This window comes from Mandrillus leucophaeus, unplaced genomic scaffold, assembly GCF_000951045.1.
Source record: "Mandrillus leucophaeus isolate KB7577 unplaced genomic scaffold, Mleu.le_1.0 Scaffold139, whole genome shotgun sequence".
NCBI classification, from domain to species: domain Eukaryota; kingdom Metazoa; phylum Chordata; class Mammalia; order Primates; family Cercopithecidae; genus Mandrillus; species Mandrillus leucophaeus.
Window position 1 is genome coordinate 629079 of NW_012101354.1, and position 23414 is coordinate 652492.

Below are 23414 nucleotides of genomic sequence, written 5' to 3' on the forward strand. Positions count from 1 at the left end.
GCGTGTGTGTCAGCGGGTAGAGGAGATCCTTAAATTAGATTACCTGCATGCCTGCTCTCCAGTCTCATTCCTGGGTCAAGACTCAGATTTCCAGCTCAGCAATCCATCAGCATTATACAGATCCAACCCACCCTCACCCCACCCATGCAGTTTCTCCCAGGTGGAGCAGTCCCTCAGTGAGGACTGTGAATGAATCCTCAGGAACCCCCACTATAGGAGCCTCAAACTGAGCTCCACGGGAGATGCTGTAGACTGAGAACTTCCCATAAATGATACCCACAGGGAACGTTTAGATTTAGAGGTTGCACAGAATTGCTCCACATCTGGGAGACCAAAAGACAATCCTCTGGAAGGTGTCTGGCCTGAGCTCCCCTGCGGGGAAATCAGGATGTCAGAGAGATCCTCTAGAGCCTGCTGCTCTTGCTATTGCATGACCCCTCCCTGGCACCAGAGCCTCCCTCCTGGATCCCTCCCCTGTCACTCGCCAGCCTGTAGTGGTGCTTGCTGCAGCCCTCCCTGGTTGCTTTATTTATTTATTTTGCACCAACAGGGTTGCTGCAGACTCATTCTTGCCTGGTTTAAAAAGAGAGAGAGAGGAAAAAAAAAAAAAAAAAAAGGAGAAATGCTTTCTGGCTCTTTTCTCCACCTCAGTCTTGGCAGCAGCGGCCGCAGCAGCAACAGCAGCAGCAGCAGCGGCAGGCAGCAGCCGGGCAGCCAGGCAGCGGGGGTTGAGGCACACAGGGAAGGTGCAGGGGCCTGAGGTGCAGCTCGAATGGGACAGGGCCCCCAGCGCTGGACAGATGCAGTGCCAAACTTGATGCCACCTTCCAGCTTCTCCGGTAAGTGCCCGCACCCTCTGTCCCGAAGATGCAGCTGCCCTTTTCCATAACATTCTCAGAGACAGGCCAGACTAGTGTGCCCCTCAAGGCAAGAGGGTTTGGGCCCCCACCCTGCCAACAATTAATCCTGGCCCCATGGGACTTTGAGGGGGAAACTCAAATATCCCAAGTACCCCTGAGTGGAAGAGCTCCAAGGAGACCTCCCTTCCATCTCCCCAGTGCTCCCCTTCCTCTGGAAGGGTTTTTCTCCACAGCCAGTGTGGATCTTCCAGAAATATTTCCCCCAGGAACCCTCTCCCCACACAGTTCCCAGTCGTCAGTGAGGTGTGCTTTAAACAGGATACAGGATACCCAGGTTCAAAAGTGTCTCTGGACTGCCACACAAAGAAGAAAGCTCCCTACCCTTGAGGGGGTGATGCCCTCAAGAGTCATGTCTTGGTGATGTCCCCACCCCACTGAAGGGACAAAAAAGTGGTTCTGACATCTCTCTTCCTGCAAAGTGGCCGGAAGCCAGTCCTGCAGCCATGGAGGTTGACGAGGGAAGTTTGTGATTAAATTAGCCACCTTAGAAATAAAATAGGTTGCTCCATCTCCCTCAGCCCCTGGCCCAGCAGGCTTTGGGACTCAGGGGAAACTCACCGGAGCAGGAAGGAAGAAAGCTGGGTTACATGCTTCACTGCACTTTTGCTGAATGCAGAGCAGAGGATGGGCAGGAACTGCAGCAGCAGTGATGAAGAGCTAGCTGTCAGGTGGACTTCCCAGAACAAGCCCAGGGAGAACAAGGGAGGCTGGGCCATCTTTCCCAGGAGAGCTCCGGGCATGCCACAGAGACCTGTTAGGTCAGGATGGGGCGAGAGGAGTCTGCTCTGCAGTCTTTGCCCCACGTTATTCTTTCTCATCCCCAAGCCTCAGACCAGTTTTCTGCATCCTTCTGCTCTTTTGGCCTCTTTCTTTAGTTTTCCAACTAGGACAATCCTGTGAAGTGGCTGTAGGATAACCACTAGAATGATCCTTCCAAGGGGTGGAGAGTGGGAAGGAAAGGGGAAGAAATGACCATCTCTTAAACTGCCTCTCCTAAGTTCCACATGAGAAAAAATAGGGCATGTAGTAGAAAGCTGACCCTGTAGAGCTCAGAGAGCCTGAAGCCCTCAAGCCCAAAGGTGATCAGGATTGCTGCTCAGCAGAGACTCAGACACCCTGTCTCTGAGAGAGCATCCGTGGGATTTTGCTCCTATCTCTGTAGACATCCCTTGCCAATTCCAGTACTTCCCCTCCCTTGGGGTCCCTGTTGACATCGAACAGGGTGAGTCAGGGGCCCTCACCACCTAGAGGGCCCCTTCTCCTCTGTCACCTCAGCCATTGTAGTCAACATCTTCCTGAGAGTTCCCAGATCCTGTAACCCAGAAACTGACTATAAGTCTAAAGGTTCTGCACGCTGCCTGTGCCCAGATATCTGCTGTGCCAACTGAGGGCTCCCTTCCTCCCCACCCTACAGTGCTCTGTCAGATGCTGTCTCTCCTCACTTATCTATGCTCCCTGGTTCACAATCTGTCTCTTGGGAATTTCTCAGGCAGCTCAGGCCAAAAGGGACAAGAGCTCTCCCTCAGATCCACACACTGGACCAGAATCCAAACACCATTAAGGAGGGATATGAGGGAAGCCCAAGACTGAAGACCAAGCAACAGAACTCAAAACCTGGGCATCCTTTGGGTCTCTCACACACCCCAGCTTCATCTGTAGTGGAGAAGCAGTTGCCCTTGGGCTCTTGCAGGGGATTCCCAGCTTCCCAGTCAAGTGCCCCCTGCATCCTATGCCACAGCTAACGTACAGCTTGGCCATTGTCCACACAGGCATTTTGGGGAGATTGGATCTTGCTAGTCCAGGGCTCAGGCCCTGGGCCAGGCTGGAGAAGGGCTCAGCATGGGGGTGGAGCTGAGGCCTGCATGTTTCCCAGCCTTGGGTGAGCTAGTCAAGGTGAGGACCTCTCCAGTCAGGACAGGGAACTCTGGGCCAAGGACATGATCTCCCTGAGCCTTAGGCAAAGCTATGGGTACATAACATGAAAGAATAAGGGCGAGCAGAGAGGGACAGAGCAGAGCTTGGGGAGAGTAGATATCAGGTAGAAGGGACCTGAGATACTCCTGGATCTCACAGACATCGGGAAACCCCAACTAAGTCAGAAAGACTTAGTTACCTCCCTGCTATTCCCTGACCCACTCCCATAAGTCTTTACCCCACAGAAATCAGGCTTGGCTAGGGTTCTATGAGCCAGTAAGCACTTGACTGGTTATCCAGGGCTGGAAGAGGGAAGAAAGCAGAGATTCCCCAAAGAGAAGCTCCAGGAAGCCCCAGGGAGGTGGCACACAATAATTCTTCCTGGTTCTGTGCCCTACTTGTTGGCAATGCTGAGACAGATAGCTCAATTTCTCTCCCCTCTAAGAAGGGCCAGGAAGTCCAGGGTCACCATCATCTGAAGCCACTTTCCAAAAAGGGTCATGTCATCATCTGTTCCAGGACTGAAGAGGGAATGGATGCGGCCACAGCTCCAAAGCAAGCCTGGCCCCCATGGCCCCCACTCCTTTTCCTCCTCCTCCTAACTGGAGGGAGTGGTGGCAGCTGCCCTGCTGTGTGTGACTGCACCTCCCAGCCCCAGGCTGTGCTCTGTGGCCACAGGCAACTGGAGGCTGTACCTGGAGGACTCCCACTGGACACTGAGCTCCTGGACCTGAGCGGGAATCGCCTGTGGGGACTCCAGCGGGGAATGCTCTCCCGCCTGAGCCTGCTCCAGGAATTGGATCTCAGCTACAACCAGCTCTCCACCCTTGAGCCCGGGGCCTTCCATGGCCTACAAAGCCTACTCACCCTGAGGCTGCAGGGCAATCGGCTCAGAATCATGGGGCCTGGGGTCTTCTCAGGCCTCTCTGCCCTGACCCTGCTGGACCTCCGCCTCAACCAAATTGTCCTCTTCCTAGATGGAGCTTTTGGGGAGCTAGGCAGCCTCCAGAAGCTGGAGGTTGGGGACAACCACCTGGTATTTGTGGCTCCAGGGGCCTTTGCAGGGCTGGCCAAGCTGAGCACCCTCACCCTGGAGCGCTGCAACCTCAGCACAGTGCCTGGCCTAGCCCTCGCCCGTCTCCCAGCACTAGTGGCCCTAAGGCTTCGAGAATTGGATATTGGGAGGCTGCCAGCTGGGGCCCTGCGGGGGCTGGGGCAGCTCAAGGAGCTGGAGATCCACCACTGGCCATCTCTGGAGGCTCTGGACCCTGGGAGCCTCGTTGGGCTTAATCTTAGCAGCCTGGCCATCACCCGCTGCAATCTGAGCTCGGTGCCCTTCCAAGCACTACACCACCTGAGCTTTCTCAGGGTCCTGGATCTGTCTCAGAATCCCATCTCAGCCATCCCAGCCCGAAGGCTCAGCCCCCTGGTGCGGCTCCAGGAGCTACGCCTGTCAGGGGCATGCCTCACCTCCATTGCTGCCCATGCCTTCCATGGCTTGACTGCCTTCCACCTCCTGGATGTGGCAGATAACGCCCTTCAGACACTAGAGGAAACAGCCTTCCCTTCCCCAGACAAACTGGTCACCCTGAGGCTATCTGGCAACCCCCTAACCTGTGACTGCCGCCTCCTTTGGCTGCTCCGGCTCCGCCGCCGCCTGGACTTTGGCACTTCCCCGCCTGCCTGTGCTGGCCCCCAGCATGTTCAGGGGAAGAGCCTGAGGGAGTTTTCAGACATACTGCCTCCGGGGCACTTCACCTGCAAACCAGCCCTGATCCGAAAGTCGGGGCCTCGATGGGTCATTGCAGAGGAGGGCGGGCATGCAGTTTTCTCCTGCTCTGGAGATGGAGACCCAGCCCCCACCGTCTCCTGGATGAGGCCTCATGGGGCTTGGCTGGGCAGGGCTGGGAGAGTAAGGGTCCTAGAGGATGGGACACTGGAGATCCGTTCAGTGCAGCTACGGGACAGAGGGGCCTATGTCTGTGTGGTCAGCAATGTTGCTGGGAATGACTCCCTGAGGACCTGGCTGGAAGTCATCCAGGTGGAACCACCAAACGGCACACTTTCTGACCCCAACATCACCGTGCCAGGGATCCCAGGGCCTTTTTTTCTGGATAGCAGAGGTGTGGCCATGGTGCTGGCAGTCGGCTTCCTCCCCTTCCTCACCTCAGTGACCCTCTGCTTTGGCCTGATTGCCCTTTGGAGCAAGGGCAAAGGTCGGGTCAAACATCACATGACCTTTGACTTTGTGGCACCTCGGCCCTCTGGGGATAGAAACTCTGGGGGTAACCGGGTCACTGCCAAGCTCTTCTGACCTTTCCTTCCCCAGTGGGGAACCCACCAAGTCCACTTCAGATACCAAAGGGGAAGACAACCAAGGCTGCTTGAACCAGAACCTGGTCCTGAGCAGCACCGCTCTCCCGCACCTCCCGTCTGCGTTGTGCCAGCAACTAGCGATGCCTCCTGCCAGAGAGTCTGCCTCCTGAGCTTTTCCAGTCTGATGATAGCATTGTCATTTCTTCTCTGAGGGTCCCAGGGAGCTGCAGATACAGACCCCATCGTTAGTCCAGCCCTCCCTTCGTCCCCTCCACACACAAAACAGGAAACATAAAGCTCTAGTCAGCTAGTTTAACCACTAGGCTTTCTTCACACACGCCTATATCCTTTAATAACCAATTGCCAACCACAGCTATAAGATTATTTCAGAGGTGGGGCTGGGAAGTGCCACTTGCTCCTTGGAGTCTCTGTTTGTCAACCTGGCAGAGTCCCTTTCTTTTCTGCTCCCCACCCCAACCCTGTCCCTAGGTACAGGATTAAGAGCAAAGGACCCTCAAGCCACAGAGAAGAGGATGGGGACAGAGTGTGGGATGGGGAGGACAGACCACACACTGCACTGTGTTTGCATGAGCCTCTACCACCTTCCTCTGTCTGCCAGATCATTAAACCTGCTGTCAAAGGGCCACAACAGTAGCAGCCAAAGCTAAATGTCATATCTGGAGTTTTCTTTATTTCAGTCTATTTCCTACCCTCATTTCTGTTATATCTCCCCACTCCTTCTCTTTCTGCTTGCCCATTGATCATGTGTCCCAATGGCCTTGCCTCCATCTAACCTGCCTGACAAACAGGGTAAGGAGTGCCCCTCCCACCTCCACTCTCCTCACCCCCCTACACCCCCACCCCCATGCCTGGAGGGATCAGCACTCCTAGCCCTGGTTTCAGCCTCAATCCTTTCCTTTTCACTCCCCATCTCTGGAACTGGAGAAGGAGTGATCCTCCACCTTCCAGGGGTTCCCTACATAGAAATTCCACCTGAGACACCCAGCTGCTGCCCCTCTTTCCCATTTCTCCATGGCAGCTCCCATCATTTTTGTGTCACAGATCCCTAGTGCCCTTGGGGAAAAGTCAGAACTCCAAAATAATGACTAACAAACGCAAGAATCCGCAGTTGTCAAAGGAGAGAGACCCAGGACACTGCAGAGACTAGGCTTGGAGGAACAGGGAGGAGGGCACAGCAGGCCGTAGTGAGAAGTGAAGGGAAGGGGGAGCAGCAGTAACTGCCTGCCTAGTTAATTTCCACCATCCTTCTGCAGCTTCCTCTGGTTCTGTGATTAGTGCAGCCCCAGTGGGAAGCTGTCTCCGGGTAGAGGTCACTGATTTACAGAGACCCCCAGATGGGGAGGTGGAGTGGGAGGTGAAACTGCTGAGTACCACTGACTGTGCTTCAAATAGAGGGCAAAGCAGAGCCCAAAAAGAAGTAGAGATGCTGGAAGCTCAAAGTACAGAGCAACGGCCTCAGCATGACTGGAAGGGAGGAGTGACAGGGAGAGGAGAGGAGTGGGAGGAGGGACTGAGAAGGGAAGAATCACGTGGCCCCAGGGAGCCTTTCTCTGCAGCAGCATCTGCCCAGCGTCCTTAGTTTCCTCCCACCCACCACTACACCAAACCAGATGCAAGCATTGTGAGCTTTCTAGTTGATTCCTGCTGCTGTTGTCCTTGCTCTGAGGAGACTCCACTCATTAGAAGATTCCCAGCTCAAACTGCCTGACAGGTGAGACACTCAGCACCACTGAGGAAGTGAAGCTGGACTTCACAGGCAGGCCGCTCTTTAGTGGGGCAGAGATAGGAATATGGGGGTAGGACCAGAGGTGAATGTGAGAACCAGGCAGACAGGAGAGTGAGGCTGGAGAAACTGACCTGCTTGAGAAATGAGTTTCCCTGAGCCTGCAACCTCCCACCCACCATGCACACACAACTCAGTTAGCATCCCAGCAACTTCCCCTTCTTTAGTGTATAATGTACCAGATAGATTTCCTGGGGCACAGCCCTCCCCCTCCTTTCCATAACCTTCCACCAGCAGCTTATTAGGTTGGGACTTGGGAGTCAGACGCTGAAGGTTCTCACTCTAGTTGCCCTCTCTGCAATGCGGAAGCAGCAATGCTGTTCAGAGAAATCTTCTCTGGGAAGCCCCTGACGCAGTGGGGAACAGATGACTGTCTGGCGCTGGGACATGCTGCTGCCCAAAGTCTCTGAAGTCTCAAAGACTCCAGAACAGAGCTACCCAACAGACGTAGAATCTAAGTCACATATGTAATTTCAAATTTTCTAGTAGCTACTACATTAAAAAATCAAAACGAAACAGATACATTTAATTTTAATACTTATTTTATTTAACACAATATACCCAAACTATTATCATTTCAATATATTATCAATACAAAAATCAATCATAAAATATTTAACATTTTTTCATATTAGGTCTTTAAAATCCATGTATTTTTTACACTTATAGTACATCTCAACATTGCAATTCAGTTACTAAATTTTCACCAGAAAAATCCATATTTAGATTTCATACAGGTCACTGTTGAGAAAGTAGATTCACACATCTAAGTTTTTCCAAACATAAAACATTTTCTGATAACTGAATCAAATATGTTTTAAATTTTAAATTAAAATTAAATAAATTTAAAATTCCATTCCCCAGCTGTACCACCTACCTTTACAAGCATTCAATAGCCACATGTGGCCAATGGCTACCATACTGGACAGCAAAGCTTCAGACATCACGACCTGGGGCATAGACTAAGGTCTCCTCAGCAGTGGTGGGTGGACAAAGTATCCCTCAAGAAACACATTTAATCTCAAGGAAATGCCTATGGAGTTAGTCCCACCACAGCCCCTTTGTCTCCTTTCACAGCTTTTCCAGAATACTTTTGAGGGGTGAAGCACATTCATGTAACAAGCTTACTATGATGAGTATTTCCACAGCTTGTCCAAGCGTTAGCATGCCAGTCCCTCATCTTACCTGTTGGGAAGACTGCCCTCAGCTCAGCTGTGACAGCACAGGCTGCTGTGTGTGTGCTGATGAGTGTGCAAATGCAGCCAAGGACACGAGTGGGTGTTGTGTGCAGAAGTTTTGTGGACCATGTGCAGGGATGTATGGTGCCACACCATGGGGACAATCTAATGGAGGTTCTGCCCAGGGCGGGACAGCAGTTCAAAGAGAAGAACTGCATTTATTGAGGGCCTATTCTATGTCAGTGGCTTTATATATATTTTCTTATGTAATCCTTATGTCAACCCTATAAAGTAGGGAGGCATCTTAGCTGATGAAACTAAAGGTCAAATAGAGTAAAGTGCGCAAAGCTAGTTAGTAAATAGTACCTAGCTATTTGAGCTCACGGCTGTCTGACTGAAAACTCCCCCTTTCCACCACACTGCCATCCTCACTGCCACGCCCTCACGACTCTCTCTCCCAGGGCCTTTCAGTTGCAGGACATGACCTGTAAGAAAGGGGAAATTTTCCAACCCATCCACTCTGAACTTTCAGGGGGGACTGGGCTCAGTTATTGGTCCTCACCTTCTTCATTAACTCAAATGCACCTGATTCAGGAGGTTGGGGTTTTTCTTTGTTTTCACTCTTTCCTCTCTCCGAATGTCCTTACAGCCTCTGCCTCAGGGACTGGTAGAAAGGAGCAGAAATTCCAGGGAGCAAATGGACTGCAGTGAAATGCCTGGCTTCCAGCAAAGGATTCTCTGAAATGGAGGCTTCAGATTTCCTAGTTCTTTTCTGGGTTCTAACCTCAACAACCTCCGAGGTTAGAGAGAGGTTGCACAGATTGGTGGAACAATCTGTGAGCTATTTCAGATTGGAGAAGAATTTGACTCTGCCTACTTTCCGCCCATCCCTGCTTGACAGAACCTTTCTGAGGGTATTCCATCCTGCCCTCCTTCCACCCCTCTCTCTTCCATCTCAGACATGGTCTCACCTAAGCTGAGCGAGAACTCTGGACCCAAAGATCCTGTGGCACCATCTCAGCACTCCACATTTCGGTCCCCGATACAATCTTTCTCTATTTCCGATTTCTATTTCCTGTGCTGTGCTGGATCCCTGATTCAGGAGATGAGAGCCCAGCTAAGCAATGATCCTCAACTTTTTTGAGTCACAGACCCCTCTGAGAATTCCTGATGTAAGCTATGAACAAAAATGTTTGTAAATTGTCCAGTTATTCTGAAGCTATCACAGACTCCACAGAATATAGGTTAAGAAATTCTGCTATAAGAAGCCACAGGTTGCAGGGGAAACTCTGAGGCCTCAGGCCACCTTTGCTCCCCAGGGTCCATTAGAGGCAAAGAGAAAAGGCTGAGAAGGACTACAGTTCAAAGTGGATGTTAGCACAGGTAAGAGCAGGTATTAGAATGAGCCCAGCAAGAAAACACACAAAAATGCTCCAGCATTCTCTCCACCCCTGTCCCCTTCTCCCACCAGCACCCATTTGAGGGAGACTTTGGGTGGAACTCTTGCTGTAAGAAGTCAGTACGGTGGTGACTCAGGCTGGAGAGCATCTGAACCCAGGGACTCCTGGGTCCTGTTCCTCCAAATTGCTTCATAAGGGGAATTAAGTAGGAAGATACAGCTGGGTGGTGGTGGTCAGAGAGGCTGAGGAGAATTCTCTCCTAGGGCATCTGCCACAATTCAATCCGGTCTAAAGACGGAATAGTAGCACCAGCATAAGTGAGGACACTGAGGCTCATGCTCCCGGTCACTGTGGTTAAGAGGCTTAAGTGGGGAGGAGGGGGGTGACTCCTACGATGGGCAACAGGAGAGATGAGTGCTGTTTTTGAGACTCAAATAGCTGAATGGCACTTGAATGGATCATTCGTATGTTGTACAGGGAGGGAACTCTGTGGGCAGCCAAGGCTCTGGAGCCAGGCTCCTTGTATTTCAGAGCCCCCGTCACTGCCCAGATCCCTAGCTAAGATCTACTTTCCTGCTTCAGTTTATTAAAGGGAACACCTGCTCACTGAACCCTCTGGGCAACCCAGACCTTATCTTAACTCACTCCACCTAATGCCTCCCACAGCCTGTTCACAACACCCTTCAGGGAAAGAGAATAGACTCTTAGGACTGGAGATGAGAATAAAGAAATTACAGTTCACTCAATCCCAGCATCTCACAATTCAATCTTTCAATCCTGATTTGGGATCTGAGAGGAGAAATGAGATGACAAATCCCAAATGTACAGTGACTTGAGGGTGAGTTTGGCATCAGCTCACTCAAAGTTATTTATTCTGCTCCCCAACCTCCCTACCCAGCAAGTTAGAATTCAATCTTATTTTTAAATAAGATAAAATAAATCTTATTTAAAAATAAGATCACGGTGGCTCACACCTGTAATCCCAGCACTTTGGGATGCTGAGGCAGGTGGATCACCTGAGGTCAGGAGTTCAAAATCAGCCTGGGCAACATGGTGAGACCCCATCTCTACTAAAAATACAAAAATTAGCCAGGTGTGGTGGTGTGCACCTATAATCCCAGCTACTGGGGAGGCTGAGACAGGAAGATCACTTGAACCTGCGAGGCAGAGGTTGCAGTGAGCCGAGATCGTGCCACTGCACTCCAGGCTGGATGACAGAGTGAGACTCCATCTCAAAAAAAAAAAAAAAAAAAAAAATTCCAGAAAAAAGTGATGCCACCTGGTTTTTCACTGCTCTGATTAAGAAATTCCTCCTTTGAGGCTGAGCACACTAGCTCACTCCTGTAATCCCAGCACTTTGGGAGGCTAAGGCAGGCAGATGCCTTAAGCCCAGGAGCTGGAGACCAGCCTGGGCAACATGGTGAAACCCCATCTCTACTAAGACAAAAGTTAGCCAGGCGTGGTGGTGCATGTCTGTAGTCTCAGCTACTTGGGAGGCTGAGGCAGGAGGATCGCTTGAGCCTGGGAGGTGGAGGTTGCATGAGTAGAGACCATGCCATTGCCTCAAGCCTGGGCAACAGAGCAAGACTCTGTCTTTAAAAAGAAATAAATTCCTCTTGTGGTTTATCTATAAATTGTAACCCCCTTTTCAGACTTCATTTCCTCTTTTTTGCCCATCCCACCTTCACTGGAGCTAGAAGAAGATGGACCCATAAAGTAGGCCTGTATTTTTATATAAACACTGGACACATTCTTCCTTGGATTTGAACTACCATTTTGTCCTTTTTAAAGTAAAAATAGCTATGGCAATCAAGGCACTCAAATACCTAGGAATAATTTTAACAAGAAGTATGTAAATTCTACATAATGAAAACTAAAATTCTACTGATGGGGTGCCAATGACTTAAATGTATAGGAAGACTCTATATCATACATTCTCCTTTATATAATCTAAAAATATGTGATTCCAGTCAAAATAACAATAACAGAATAGAAAAGTAAATTATGGTTCAATATAGCCCCACAATATTATACTACACAGTAGTCAGAATGAAGGGACTAAAACTATACACAATATGACTGAATCTCACATAAATAATTTGAATAAAGGAAGCCAGACACAAAAGAATACATACTCTGATTCTCTTTACATAAAAAGCAAGGAGAGGCAAAATTAGTTTATGATATCAGGAGTCAGAAGAGTGGTTGTCCTTGAGAAGAGCAGTGACTGCGAGGGAACACACAAGTGGCTTCTGGGGCACTAGTAATATTCTGTTTCTTGATCTGCTGCTGTTTACACAAATGTATTCCATTTGTGAAAATTCATCAAGATATATACTTGTCATTTGTGCATTTTTCTGTATGTATATTGTAAATTAATTTTTTAAATTGTGGTAAAAAAACCATAATGTACACAATTTAAAAAATTTTTAAATGATCAATGGAACAAAATGAGAAAAATCCAGAAACAGACCCAAATACATATGGCAATGTGGTATTATAAAGGTAGCATTCAAAAACAATCGAGAAAACATGGGTTATTCAATAAGAAGGATTTGGAAAAAACAGAACAAAGTTGGATCTCTATCTCACACCTTTACACCAAAATAAATTCCAGGTGAATCAAATATTTACATATACAAAGACACTATCAAAGTACTTTTCAAAAAACATAGGACCTTTAAGAATAATCTTAAGTAGTGGGAGACTTTTCTAAAAATTATATGAAACACAGAAGTTGGCCAGGCACAGTGGCTCACGCCTGTAATCCCAACACTTTGGGAGGCCAAGGCGGGTGGATCACTTGAGGCCAGGAGTTTGAGACCAGTCTGGCCAACATAGCAAAACTCTGAGTCTGCTAGAAATATAAAAATTACCCAGGTGTGGTGGTACACGCCTGTAATCCCAGCTACTGAGGAGGCTGAAGCACAAGAATCTCTTGAACCTAGGAAGCAGAGGTTACAGTGGGCTGAGATCACACCACTGTACCCTGGCCTGGGTAACAGAATGAGACTATGTCTCAAAAAAAGAAAGAAACAAACCCAGAAATTATCAAATAAAATACTGATAAATTCAATTACATAAAAATTTTTAAATTTTGCAGAGAATAATCATAAACAGGCTAAGGGCAGGGGCTCAGGCCTCTAATCCTAGCACTTTGGGAGGCCGAGGCAGGCTGATCACCTGAGGTCGGGAGTTGGAAACCAGCCTGAAAATATACAATATACATAGAACAAACTGGGAAAACGGAAAATACTTGTTATATGTATAAACAATATACATAGAACAAACTGGGAAAAGGGACTTTTTTTTTTTTTGAGAGGGAGTCTCGCTCTGTCACCCAGCTTGGAGTGCAGTGGCAATCTCGGCTCACTGCAACCGCCACCTCCCCAGTTCAAGCGATTTTCCTGCCTCAGCCTCCCAAGTAGCTGGGATTGCAGGCGCTTGCCACCACAACAGGCTAAGTTTTGTGTTTTTAGTAAAGACCTGGTTTCACCATGTTGGCCAGGCTGTTCTCGAACTCCTGACCTCAAGTGATCAGCCTGCCTCAGCCTCCCAAAATGCTGGGATTACAGGTGTGCGCCACCGCACCTGGCCGGGAAAATACTTTTAACTTATATACAAACAGCAAGTATTAAGAAATGACCCTATAACCAATAAAAATATGAACAGAATAGAAAAACAGAATTTACAAAAAAATTGCCATGTAACTATATTAAAAGATGCTCAACTTTACTTATAAGAGCAATGAAATTTTATCTTGCAATGAAATAGCATTTACATGATCAGATTGTCAAAAATCAAGAAGTTTAACAGCACCAGTGTGCTATCAAACAGGTTCTTTTCATACATTGCTGATGGGAGACAAAATTGGTAAAATTTCCAGGGAAGGCAATTTGGTAATACTAACTAAAATCATTTTCAAAAATTGCTGGTGGGATGAAAATTATAAAAATCTTTGTGGGAGGAAGGGAATTTGCAAAATTTTATCTATCCAAATGAAAAAACAATGCACACACTTCTTTAACTTGGCACTTGCATTTCTAAGTATTTATCATACAGATATGCAAGAAGGAAATGAAGTATCCTTGCATATCAATAAAATGTTAAAGGACTGGTTAAATATATCTTCATATGTCCCTCAGGCACACTCCGAAACTATCACTATGAGGCAGATAGGTATATGCTGCTACGGAAAGATTTCCAGACTGTATCAAAGAAAGTTGCAAAATAGTGCGTATGTTATTAACTGGGTTAAACAAAATATATGTGTGTATATATATACACTGTATATATTACACATATACACACATTAACTATAGAATATCTTGTGAAAATTTTCACAAGAGACTGGTAACCCTGGTTGCCTTGAAGGAAACAAGATTTATTCACTATAATAACCTTGTTTTTTCTGAATTTTGTGGAATGTAAATGCAGTACTTATTCAAAACGCATACACATTTTTATATTAATAGAAAGCAAAACCTGAAGCCCAAAGGCATCTCCCTAATTGACAAAAGATACAACCTTGCGTTCTTTCAGCAAACGTTAATTGCTCATCACCTGCCAGGTATTGTGATGGAAGCTAGTGCGGAAGATCCCCCAATGACCAGGAGCACCCGACACCTGTCCCCAGGGTGAGCCCCTAGCGCGGGGCGGGGACAGGGTGGACCGCGTAGGGCGCAGGGTTGGGCTCGCGAGGCTCCCCGCCGTGCGGAGGCGGTAGCAGGACCCAACCGTTCCTAACGGTCCAGGGACCAGGACAGCGTCTGGAATAAAATCTTCCAAAGCAAACTTCCGCCTGCAGAGACCCGCTCCCTTCCTCGCCCCCACAGAAACGCCCCCCGCCACCCCGCAGCGTAGGCCTTCACGCTGTCGCCTCGACTCGTTTCCTCGAATCCCCAGGGAAGGGTGGGCCCCTGGCGCCCCTACGGTCCCCTGCCCCCTTACCACTGCGGTCGGAGCTCGGGTCTCACTCTCCTGCCGCTGTTTCGGGCCACACCTTGTGTCCGTGCCTCCGCAGAGGAATAGAAGAGTGGGTCCTCGCTCTCTGCGGCGCACCGCTTGTCCCTTCACCTCCTCTCCATCTACAAAGCTTATTTCATGTTTTCCAAAAAGAAAACGTTTTCTGTGTCTCTTGAGTACTCGTCGCCATACGCGGAGCCAGACTGATCTACGCAAAATATCGCAAGAGAAACAACTAATAGAGCATCGCCCATCATAAGGCTGCTCTCCCGATGGTCACTGAGTTGTGTTGTGGCACTGTCTTTGTACAAAGACACCAATTTTGTGCGAACGGTGACACGCATGATTCAACGCTCTCACGCCTAGGTCCCAGCAGCATGAGCGCCGATTTTCCCCCGAGGGTTAGAAGATAGAAAACTCCTCGGTAATTGGCCTTAGAGGTGGTCTGCGAGGTCTCCGGGAAGCTTGTAATTGGCTGTTTAATTCTCAGCAGGTGCGGTCTCAATTAACAACATCTGCTTTTCCTGGAGCTTATTGGCTGACAGGGTGGGCCTGCTTTGGATTCCATCCGGGTAATTGGGCAGTGGCTAGCAGCAGCCACGTCGCTCAGGGGCAGCCCGCGGAAGGATTGGTTGTTACGGAAGAAGGCGATTGGTCGGACTGCGAGCAGGGTGTTGACTGGTGCTAGCGGGCTGCGGGGGCGGGGAAGTGGCGGCTGAAGCGCCGCAGGCGGGCCTCCCAGTCGCCGTGTGAGTGGGAGGCGGCGGCGGCTGTGGCTGCAGCTGGGGTGAGGCGCGAGGCGGCGCGCTCGACGGCTGACTGGAGCAGCGGTAAAGGCGGGGATGGAGAGCGAAGGTTTGGGGAGTGGGAAAGACTGGGTCATGGGCAGCCCTGGCCACTAGGAGACGGAAATGCGGGATCGAGGGAAGGGAGGGTTATGGCGTGCTTCGGGGCGAGGGAAGGATGTGGGGCGCAGGGGCGGGAGTCAGAGCCCTGGGCTGTGAGACGCCGCTCGGGGGCAACTTGACCCACTGGGAACTCGTAACTATATCTGAGGAAAATGCTCCGGTCACACGCTTAGGCCACAACGGACCCGGTGCAGGAGCGTTTGTGTTTGCCCTGAGTCAGTTCACACTCGTCCACTGGGCCTTTTTGAGACGGAGAGCTGCCATCCATGTATCACTTTGCCTTTAACTTTCCCCAGCTTTTTCTTTAGTTATCGCTAATAGGATGGCTGTTGACAGTTGTCAGAATAATACTTTGGGGTTTTTGTTTTTCCAGTATCCCTCCTTATTCTTTAATGCAGGTGTCATCGTGGGGGTTGGCTGGAGACCCCCATTAGAAAGATTGACTTTTAGACCCTTTCCTTGTTTTGAGAGAAAGGGGTTGACGCTTTTTTTTTTCTCCTGAGTTTAAAATAAAACGTACCAAGGATGAGAACATTGAGCTGCTTCGATTCAAGCATGTCACCATGTTGTAGGTCCTTGGTAGGTTCTGGTTATTAGGAGATACTGGAATGAGTTATCTATGCTTTCATGAAGCTAACAATGTGATTTGACTCCTGATCACATCCTATTTGACTCCTGTCATTTTAAATGATAAAGTAAGCCTTAGCAATGCATATCAGATAGTTGTTGGCAATTGTTCAATACAAATGTCAGGAAATTTCAAAGTTAGCTTTTACTGAAAACCGTTATCTAACCACATACCTCACTCAGCAATGATCCTCATCTCCTCTTCTTAGCTTCCCCTAGGAACTGTGGTCTTAAGTTCTAGTCTCTTCCTCCTTCCCATTCAATTTTTAAGTAATAAAATCAAACACAAACTAGCAGTCAGTACTGCGCAGTTATCCCCGTTTACATTATATTATTTTCCATTTCTCTTTAAGAGAAACCTACAACTGAAAGGATATGAAAATTGTGAACAAAACCATAGTGACAGATCAAGTAAATTCTCATTTTTGAGACATCAGCTGATAACTAGCACAAATTCATTTGTAATGTCTGAAGAGGAGTTAGTGAAATTTACCTTTTGCTTCAAATAGAAGTCGGCCAAAAAAAGCCACGTCTATAATCTCAGCTACGCCCGATGATTGTGGGAGTTCAAGGCTGCAGTGAGCTATGATCATTCACTGCATTCCAACCTGGGTGACAGACCAAGGCTCTGTCTCTATCCAAACAACAACAAACTCTCCAATTCGTCTACTTTCCATCTCCATCAGAGACTAGTCCCTGATTGGTCTCCTGAAGCTACCGTTGCTGCCTTCAATTCATTCTCCTCACCACGGACACAGATGTTAATCAAGAATGACAAGCATGGCATGTGTGAATGAAGGCGTATTGGGGATCCTGTGGAAGCCCATAGCAATGTAACTCAACCCAGTGTAGGGGATCGAGATTGTGGGGCCTTGGCTGCAGAAGCCCCTCGGCACTTGATAGTGTCAGAACTGGAAAACAAAAGTTCTGCTAATCCTTTGGGCCTCTGTAAAGAGGTGTGATTATGACTGGCCATCAAAACAGACTTATTTCCCTTGCACACTGTATTGTGTAGAAATGACTAATTAGCGGTGTGACCTTAGATCAATACTTTTCTATCCCTGAGCCTCAGTTTCCCAAGTTGAACATTATTAATGGAATCAAATAAGTTCTGTAGTCCCTTCTAGTTATAAAATCTTTTGATTTCTATGCCCCATAAGCATGAATTATGGCCAGAAAGATGTTTTTAGAAGCAAACAGCATGAAAATACAGATCAAGTTCATTCTTGTTCATAGGGCTAGATTTCAGTTTCCCAAAGCCTTTAAGACCTAAAGACTCCTGCCCGTCAGGATCTTCCATGCCAGACAAGAAACTCCATGAAGGCAGCTGCTAAGTCTGTCTTGACTGTTGTGTCCCCAGTGCCAAGCACACATCAGAACTCGATACTTATTGGCTTGAATAAATGTCCATTTACTGCAGTTCATTCATGTAGTATTGGTTTGCAGAAGGAAAATGAGTTGTATTGTAATGAGATGATTTTCAGCTATGCACCATCTAAGAAATAAACCTTAAGGTTCTAGCTCCTTTCAGCTGTCACATTGACCAAGAATTTATACAGTCGTCTCTCCCTTCATTAGCTGCAGGGGATTGGTTCCAGGAACCCCACAGAACCCAAATCCATAGATTCTCATGTCCCTTGTATAAGATGCATAGTATTTGTATATAACATACACACATCTTGCCCTAGACTTTTTTTTTTTTTTAACCCCTTCAGGCAAATTCTCACTCTGTTGCCCAGGGTGGAGTGCAGTGGTGTGATCAGTTTACTGCAGCGTCCACCTCCTGGGCTCAAGCCATCCTCCCACCTTGGCCTCCTGAGTAGCTGGGACTACAGGTGTGCACCACCACGCCCAGCTAGTCCTTGGGGCCTCTGTTAATTTTTTTTTTTTTTTTCTGTAGAAACAGAGTCTCACTGTGTTGCCCAGGCTAGTCTTGAATACTCGATCTCAAGCAGTCCTCCCACCTCAGCCTCTCAAAGTGCTGGGATTAACAGGCAAGAGCCACTGTACCCAGCCTGTTTTGGTGTTTGTTTTCTAGACTATGAAGGTTTCCAAGTAGAAATTCTTCTTCCTCCTTCTGTCCCCAACATGCTCAGCGCATAAGAAGGAGGTAGCACTATTTAACCAAGACGCATTAATAATGGAGACAAGCTAGGAACTTGAGTGGTCATATAAGAAAATATCTAAGTGGGCACGGTGGCTCACGCCTTGTAATCCCAGCACTTTGGGAGACCGAGGCAGGGGGATCACGAAGTCAGCAGTTTGAGACCATCCTGGCCAGTATGGTGAAACCCTGTTTCTACTAAAAATACAAAAATTAGGCAGGCGTGGTCGCGGGTGCCTGTAGTCCCAGCTACTCATTAGGCTGAAGGAGAAGAATCCCTTGAACCCGGGAGGTGGAGGTTGCAGTTAGCTGAAATCGTGCCACTGGACTCCAACCTGGGCAACAGAGCGAGACTCTGTCTCAAAGAAAAAAGAAAATATCTGAAGTAATCAGGGGACAAAAGAAGTCAAATCCTTTCTGGAATAAACCAAGAATAAACCATCTCAATGTAGGAAAATAGGAGTTTGGGAAGTATGTATTCAAGAATTACTTAAGCCAAAAATCTCCTTTATGAAACAATTTGTTGCCTTTGGTATATACAAAGATGCTTATATAATACCATCCAAATTTTCAGGGTGGTGAAGGGTTTTATTTGCAGCCTATTTAAAAAAAGAGAAGCTAATGTTTATCCAATGAGTTGGAGAAAGAACCTCATAAATGAAAGCAAACAGCCTACATTAAACTCAACCCTTTCTGTGCTACATTCTAGAAAGGTCAGGAAGAGAACAGTATTCCCTCAGATTGATAGTCTCTAAAAATGATATACTGAATTTACCGAGTAATGACCCAAAGTAGACAACGCACTTGAAAAGAGGTACCCATCCCCCACCCATTAGTAAAAGGCGGTTTTATTTTTTGCTCAGGCTGCGAGTCCGGGCAAGAAGGTGGATTAAATTTGGTTAAAACCAGAATATAGAAAAAATAGATTTGGCAAACTTCTGGTAGTTCTCTGAAGAACTTTATTCAGTTCTATTGATCAGTAAAACTCTGAGGCTAGATGCAAATTCTGGTCATCTGTATGACAGTGTAGTAGTCTCCCCTTCTCCGTGGTTTTGCTTTCACTTACCCGTAGTCAATCCTGGTCCAAAAAGATTAAATGGGAAGTTCCATAAATAAACAGTTCTTTTTTTTTTTTTTTTAGTAGAGACGGGGTTTCACCGTGTTAGCCAGGATGGTCTCGATCTCCTGACCTCGTGATCCACCCGTCTCGGCCTCCCAAAGTGCTGAGATTACAGGCTTGGGCCACCGCGCCTGGCATAAACAATTCTTAAGTTTTAAATTGTGCACCATTCTGACTAGCATGGTGAAATCTCCATCCTGATCCAGATGAGAATCCTGCCTTTGTCCAGCATATCCATGCTGTATATGCTGCCCGCCTCTTAGTCACTTAGTAGCCATCTTGGTTGTCACATTGAAAAAACCTATAGTTTTCAGTACTCCAAGGCATCCACTGGGGTTCTTGGAACATATTTCTCGAGGATAAGAGAGGATGACTGTTGTAAGAAACCTACCTCCAGCCTCCCTTACCTGACTCTATCTGCTCCTCAGTGAGATTTCGGTGCTAGATGTTCTCCTTTCTCTCTTCACTCCTCCTGATTGGCTGTGCTTTCCCTGAAAGCCTAAGTTTTATTCCACAGTAGGTTTTGTATTAGTGAGTATGTTTTTAGCCTTACCAGGATAAAGCCAGTTTTTCCCCCCAAGGTGAAATACATTTTTGTTTATTATAATTATTTGGGTTGAATTTTTGTACCTGGAGGCAAATTATAGCGAAGTTACATTTACTCATTTTTAAGCAAATCTCATTTAAAGCCAGCTTGCTTTATTCTACTTGATCATAATATCTAGAAATACAGATATTTAGTTTTCAGTTTTTTATTACCTATCTTTAGTTTTTTTAGTCTTCAGTGTTTTTTTAACCACCTACAATACTTTCTGTCAGTATTAATTTTGAATTGGATATGTTAATCAAAATAAAGAATAAAAATACAGGTGCTGTTACCCTGAGAGTTTAGGTAAAAAGAAGGGTGGGGAAGGATTTCTAAAATCACTTTACAAGGTTTTTTACACGCAAATAATAACCCAGACTCTGGGTTAGAGATTAGATAACCTCTTCAAGCGTGTGTACTCTTCTATAGGATTAATATTTCCTACTTTACAGGGTTATATGACTATTAAATAAAATTATGTAATGTGCCTGGCATAGTAGCTACTCAACACATTTATCTTTTCATTTTTGTGTCTTTAGTGCCACAATAGCATCTAGCACATAGTACTTACTCCAGCTCTTGTGCTGAGAATAAACTGAATGGACAATGGCAAATGCAGGAACGTCATTAGGCAATGCAGTAATCTAGGGAAAAGATAGTATTTTAGAGCAGGGTCATAGAACTGCAAAGAGAAAAAGTGGTCAGATTCTGGATAATTTGAAGGTAGAGCAAATAAGATTTGTTGACAGGCTAAGTGTGCAGTGTGAGAGAGAGGATGACGAAGTAAGAGAATGCAGTCGAGGCGGAGCACAGTGGCTCACCCCTGTAATCTCAGCACTTTGGAAGGCTGAGGTTGGTGGATCACCTGAGCCCAAGAGTTCAAGACCAGCCTGGGCAACATGGTGAAACTCTCTCTCTACAACAAATACAAAAATTAGCCAGGCGTGGTGGCATGCACCTGTAGTCTTAGCTACTGGGAGGCTGAGAGGTGGGAGGATTGCTTGAGCCCAGAGGTTGTGGCTGCAGTGAGCCATAGTTGCACCACTGCATTCCAGCCTGGCAACAGAGAAAGACCCTGTCTCAAAAGAAAAAAAAAAGGAATTGCCATTTGCTGAGATGGCAAAGATTATGGCAAGGGGGTGAATCGGGAGCTCAGTGTTAAGTTGAGATGTATATTAAACATCAAATGGAGATCCATGTAGGCAGTTGAGAAGGGTCCTACATGGATCTATTAATTTGGAAGTTATCAGCATATAGATAGGAGTTAACGCCAGTCTGTGAATGAGACTTGAGATCACCAAGGAAGTGAGGTAGAACAGAGAAGAGGGCAAAGGACAGATCCCCGAGGCACTCCAGTGTTTAGAGGATAGAAAAATGCGAAGAAATCAGCAACTGGAAGACTGATGGAATAGCCAGAAAGGAAAGAGGAAAACCAGGAGGGTGTGCTATGGAGAAAGTGTTTCAGAGAAGAGGGAATCACCAGCTGTGCCAAATACTGTGGGGACATCTGGTGAGATGAGAACTGAGAATCAGTCTTTGGATTGAGCAATGTGAAATCATTGGTGACCCTGATGTGAGCAGTTAGAGTGGATTTAAGAAGAGAACTTGAGGACAGATATATTGACACTCAAGTTTTCCTTTAAAAGGAAGAAAAGAAATGGGAAGTAGTTGAAGTGAAATCCAGGGTTTTCTTTAAGAACGGAGAATGTTTGTCTGCTGATGGGACTGTCTAGTAGAGGGGAAAGAAAATGTTAATAATGCAGGAGAAGCAAGGAGAACTTGTGGAGCAGTGCTTTTATGAAAGACTTCAGTGCTAGGAGCAGAGACAGTTCATCTGTGGTCACAGGAGAAAACAGCAAGCATTTAGGCACAGGTGGAGGTAGGTGGGAAAATGTGTAGAAGCTTGTGGATATTTTCTCTGAATGCTCTACTTTCTCAGTGAAATAGAAAGCAAGGACCTCAGTTGAGAAAGGTTAGAGGAGGCAGCATGAGAGGTTTGAGTGGAGAGGGAGGCTGAGAAACTATGTGGAATAAGGAAATATAATGAGGAACACATTAAAGTTTGCTTGGCAGCAAAATGAAGATACAGTGTCAGAGAGAAACTCAGTACGAAAGCCTGTAAGAAGGCCATTACAGTGGTCTAAATAAGATTTGGGCTTCTCAATCAGGCCAGATGCAGCATTGTTGATGTTATTAACATATAGGTAGTAATTGAACCCACATATGTGGATGAAATGGTCTAAAGAGAGCAGAGTGACATTAACAATTGATGGCACAGGATGAGAAGCCCAGACTTGGAAGGACCCTCCAGGGAAATAAAAGGAAACCAACAGAAAGAGGGCACAGAAACCAAGGAAAGAGTTTTGTGGAAGGAGTGGCCACCTTCCTGCTACTGCAGAGAGATGGATGAGATAAGGCTCCATGCATGCCCTCTGGGTTGATTATCTGGGAAGTTACAGTTTTGGTGATGGAGTAGGGAAGAACCCCATTTCACTGTTCATTAAGAAGTAAATAAATAGAAACCAAAAGTAGAGACAGTAAATGAAGACTGTACTTCCAACAAAGGTAAATAGTAAGGCCTTTACTAAGCCTGGAATGGTATTACTTAGAGGCAGCAGCTTCTGGAAACCCCTGGAGGCATAAAAGGACTTAGATAAGTAATTTTAAATAATTTAATATGAAATCTAAGTATATATATTTTAAATATTTGATTCATTTTTTTTTTGGTTTGTCTTTTAAAACTGATCAGTTCTCCTTGGGTGGGGAAAGTGAAGTATGCTTCTATTTAATTCTATGTGTACCTTAGCTAACTTTAAAAATATACCCTGAGCCCTTTTTATATGAAATAAATTTTGAAATTGCTGAAGCTCTTGAAATTGGAAGGTAGGCAATAGTATTCTTTTCAATAATAATGTGCTCCCATGCCTCTCTGCTATTCATACAAGTATTGGATGAAAGCTCCCTCTTTTCCCTGCTTTGCTTGTTTCAGGATGTAAGTCAGAGTACAGCAGAAAATGTCCACTGAACGAACTTCTTGGACAAGCCTGTCCACCATTCAGAAAATAGCCCTGGGCCTTGGGATCCCAGCCAGTGCAACAATTGCCTATATCCTATACCGCAGGTATAGGGAAAGCAGAGGTATGTGAACCCTATGACTGTACATGTGAAAATGTTCAGACATGCTCCTGCCTTGTTAAATTGAAAAAAAACTCTTTCCTTGCCAGGTATTGTGTGGGTTTTTTGTGGGGTTTCTGTCACCTAGCTTGGAGTACAGTGGCACAATCTTGGCTCACTGCAGTGTCGACCTCCTGGGTTCAAGCAGTCCTCCCACCTCAGCCTCCAAGTAGCTGGGACCACAGGCGTGTACCGCACACCTGTATTTTTTGTAGAGATGGGGTTTTGCCATGTTGCCCAGGCTGGTCTTGAACTCCTGAGCTCAAGCAACCTGCCCACCTCGGCCTCCCAAAGTGCTAGGATTATAGGCATGTGCCTCCATGCCTGACTCAGGTATTGTGATTGGCTTTCTGTGAGGAATCTTTGACTAAAATTATTTAGTCTTTTTTTTTTTTTTT

General features: G+C 46.8%; 2 protein-coding genes across 8 annotated transcripts in view; both read left to right on the forward strand.

Annotated features, from left to right (window-relative positions):
* The first annotated feature begins 626 nt into the window (after nucleotides 1-626).
* Nucleotides 627-5819, forward strand: LINGO4 (leucine rich repeat and Ig domain containing 4). 2 transcript variants are annotated; one of them, XM_011973509.1, is made up of 2 exons: nucleotides 627-839; nucleotides 3354-5819. In XM_011973509.1, the coding sequence occupies exon 2, from the start codon at nucleotides 3367-3369 to the stop codon at nucleotides 5146-5148; it is 1782 nt and encodes a 593-aa protein (XP_011828899.1). In that variant the 5' UTR covers nucleotides 627-839; nucleotides 3354-3366; the 3' UTR covers nucleotides 5149-5819. The 2 variants fall into 2 exon arrangements, with proteins under 2 accessions (XP_011828899.1, XP_011828900.1); XM_011973510.1 differs by having other exon boundaries at nucleotides 793-858; nucleotides 3364-5148.
* Nucleotides 5820-15155: 9336 nt separating this feature from the next.
* TDRKH (tudor and KH domain containing) overlaps nucleotides 15156-23414 on the forward strand; it is a 27538-nt gene continuing 19279 nt past the window's right edge. For 3 of the 6 annotated variants that reach the window (XM_011973512.1, XM_011973511.1, XM_011973513.1), the window contains exons 1-2: nucleotides 15156-15352; nucleotides 22832-22980. In XM_011973512.1, the coding sequence (XP_011828902.1) occupies nucleotides 22857-22980 (124 nt within the window). In that variant the 5' untranslated portion in view covers nucleotides 15156-15352; nucleotides 22832-22856. The remainder of the gene's footprint in view (nucleotides 15353-22831; nucleotides 22981-23414) is intronic. The other 3 variants (XM_011973516.1, XM_011973514.1, XM_011973515.1) reach the window with 3 other exon arrangements.

Excerpts from the sequence above, each read along its gene's own strand:
- LINGO4 (XM_011973509.1), top strand. The coding sequence starts at position 3,367 with ATGGATGCGGCCACAGCTCCAAAGCAAGCCTGGCCCCCATGGCCCCCA.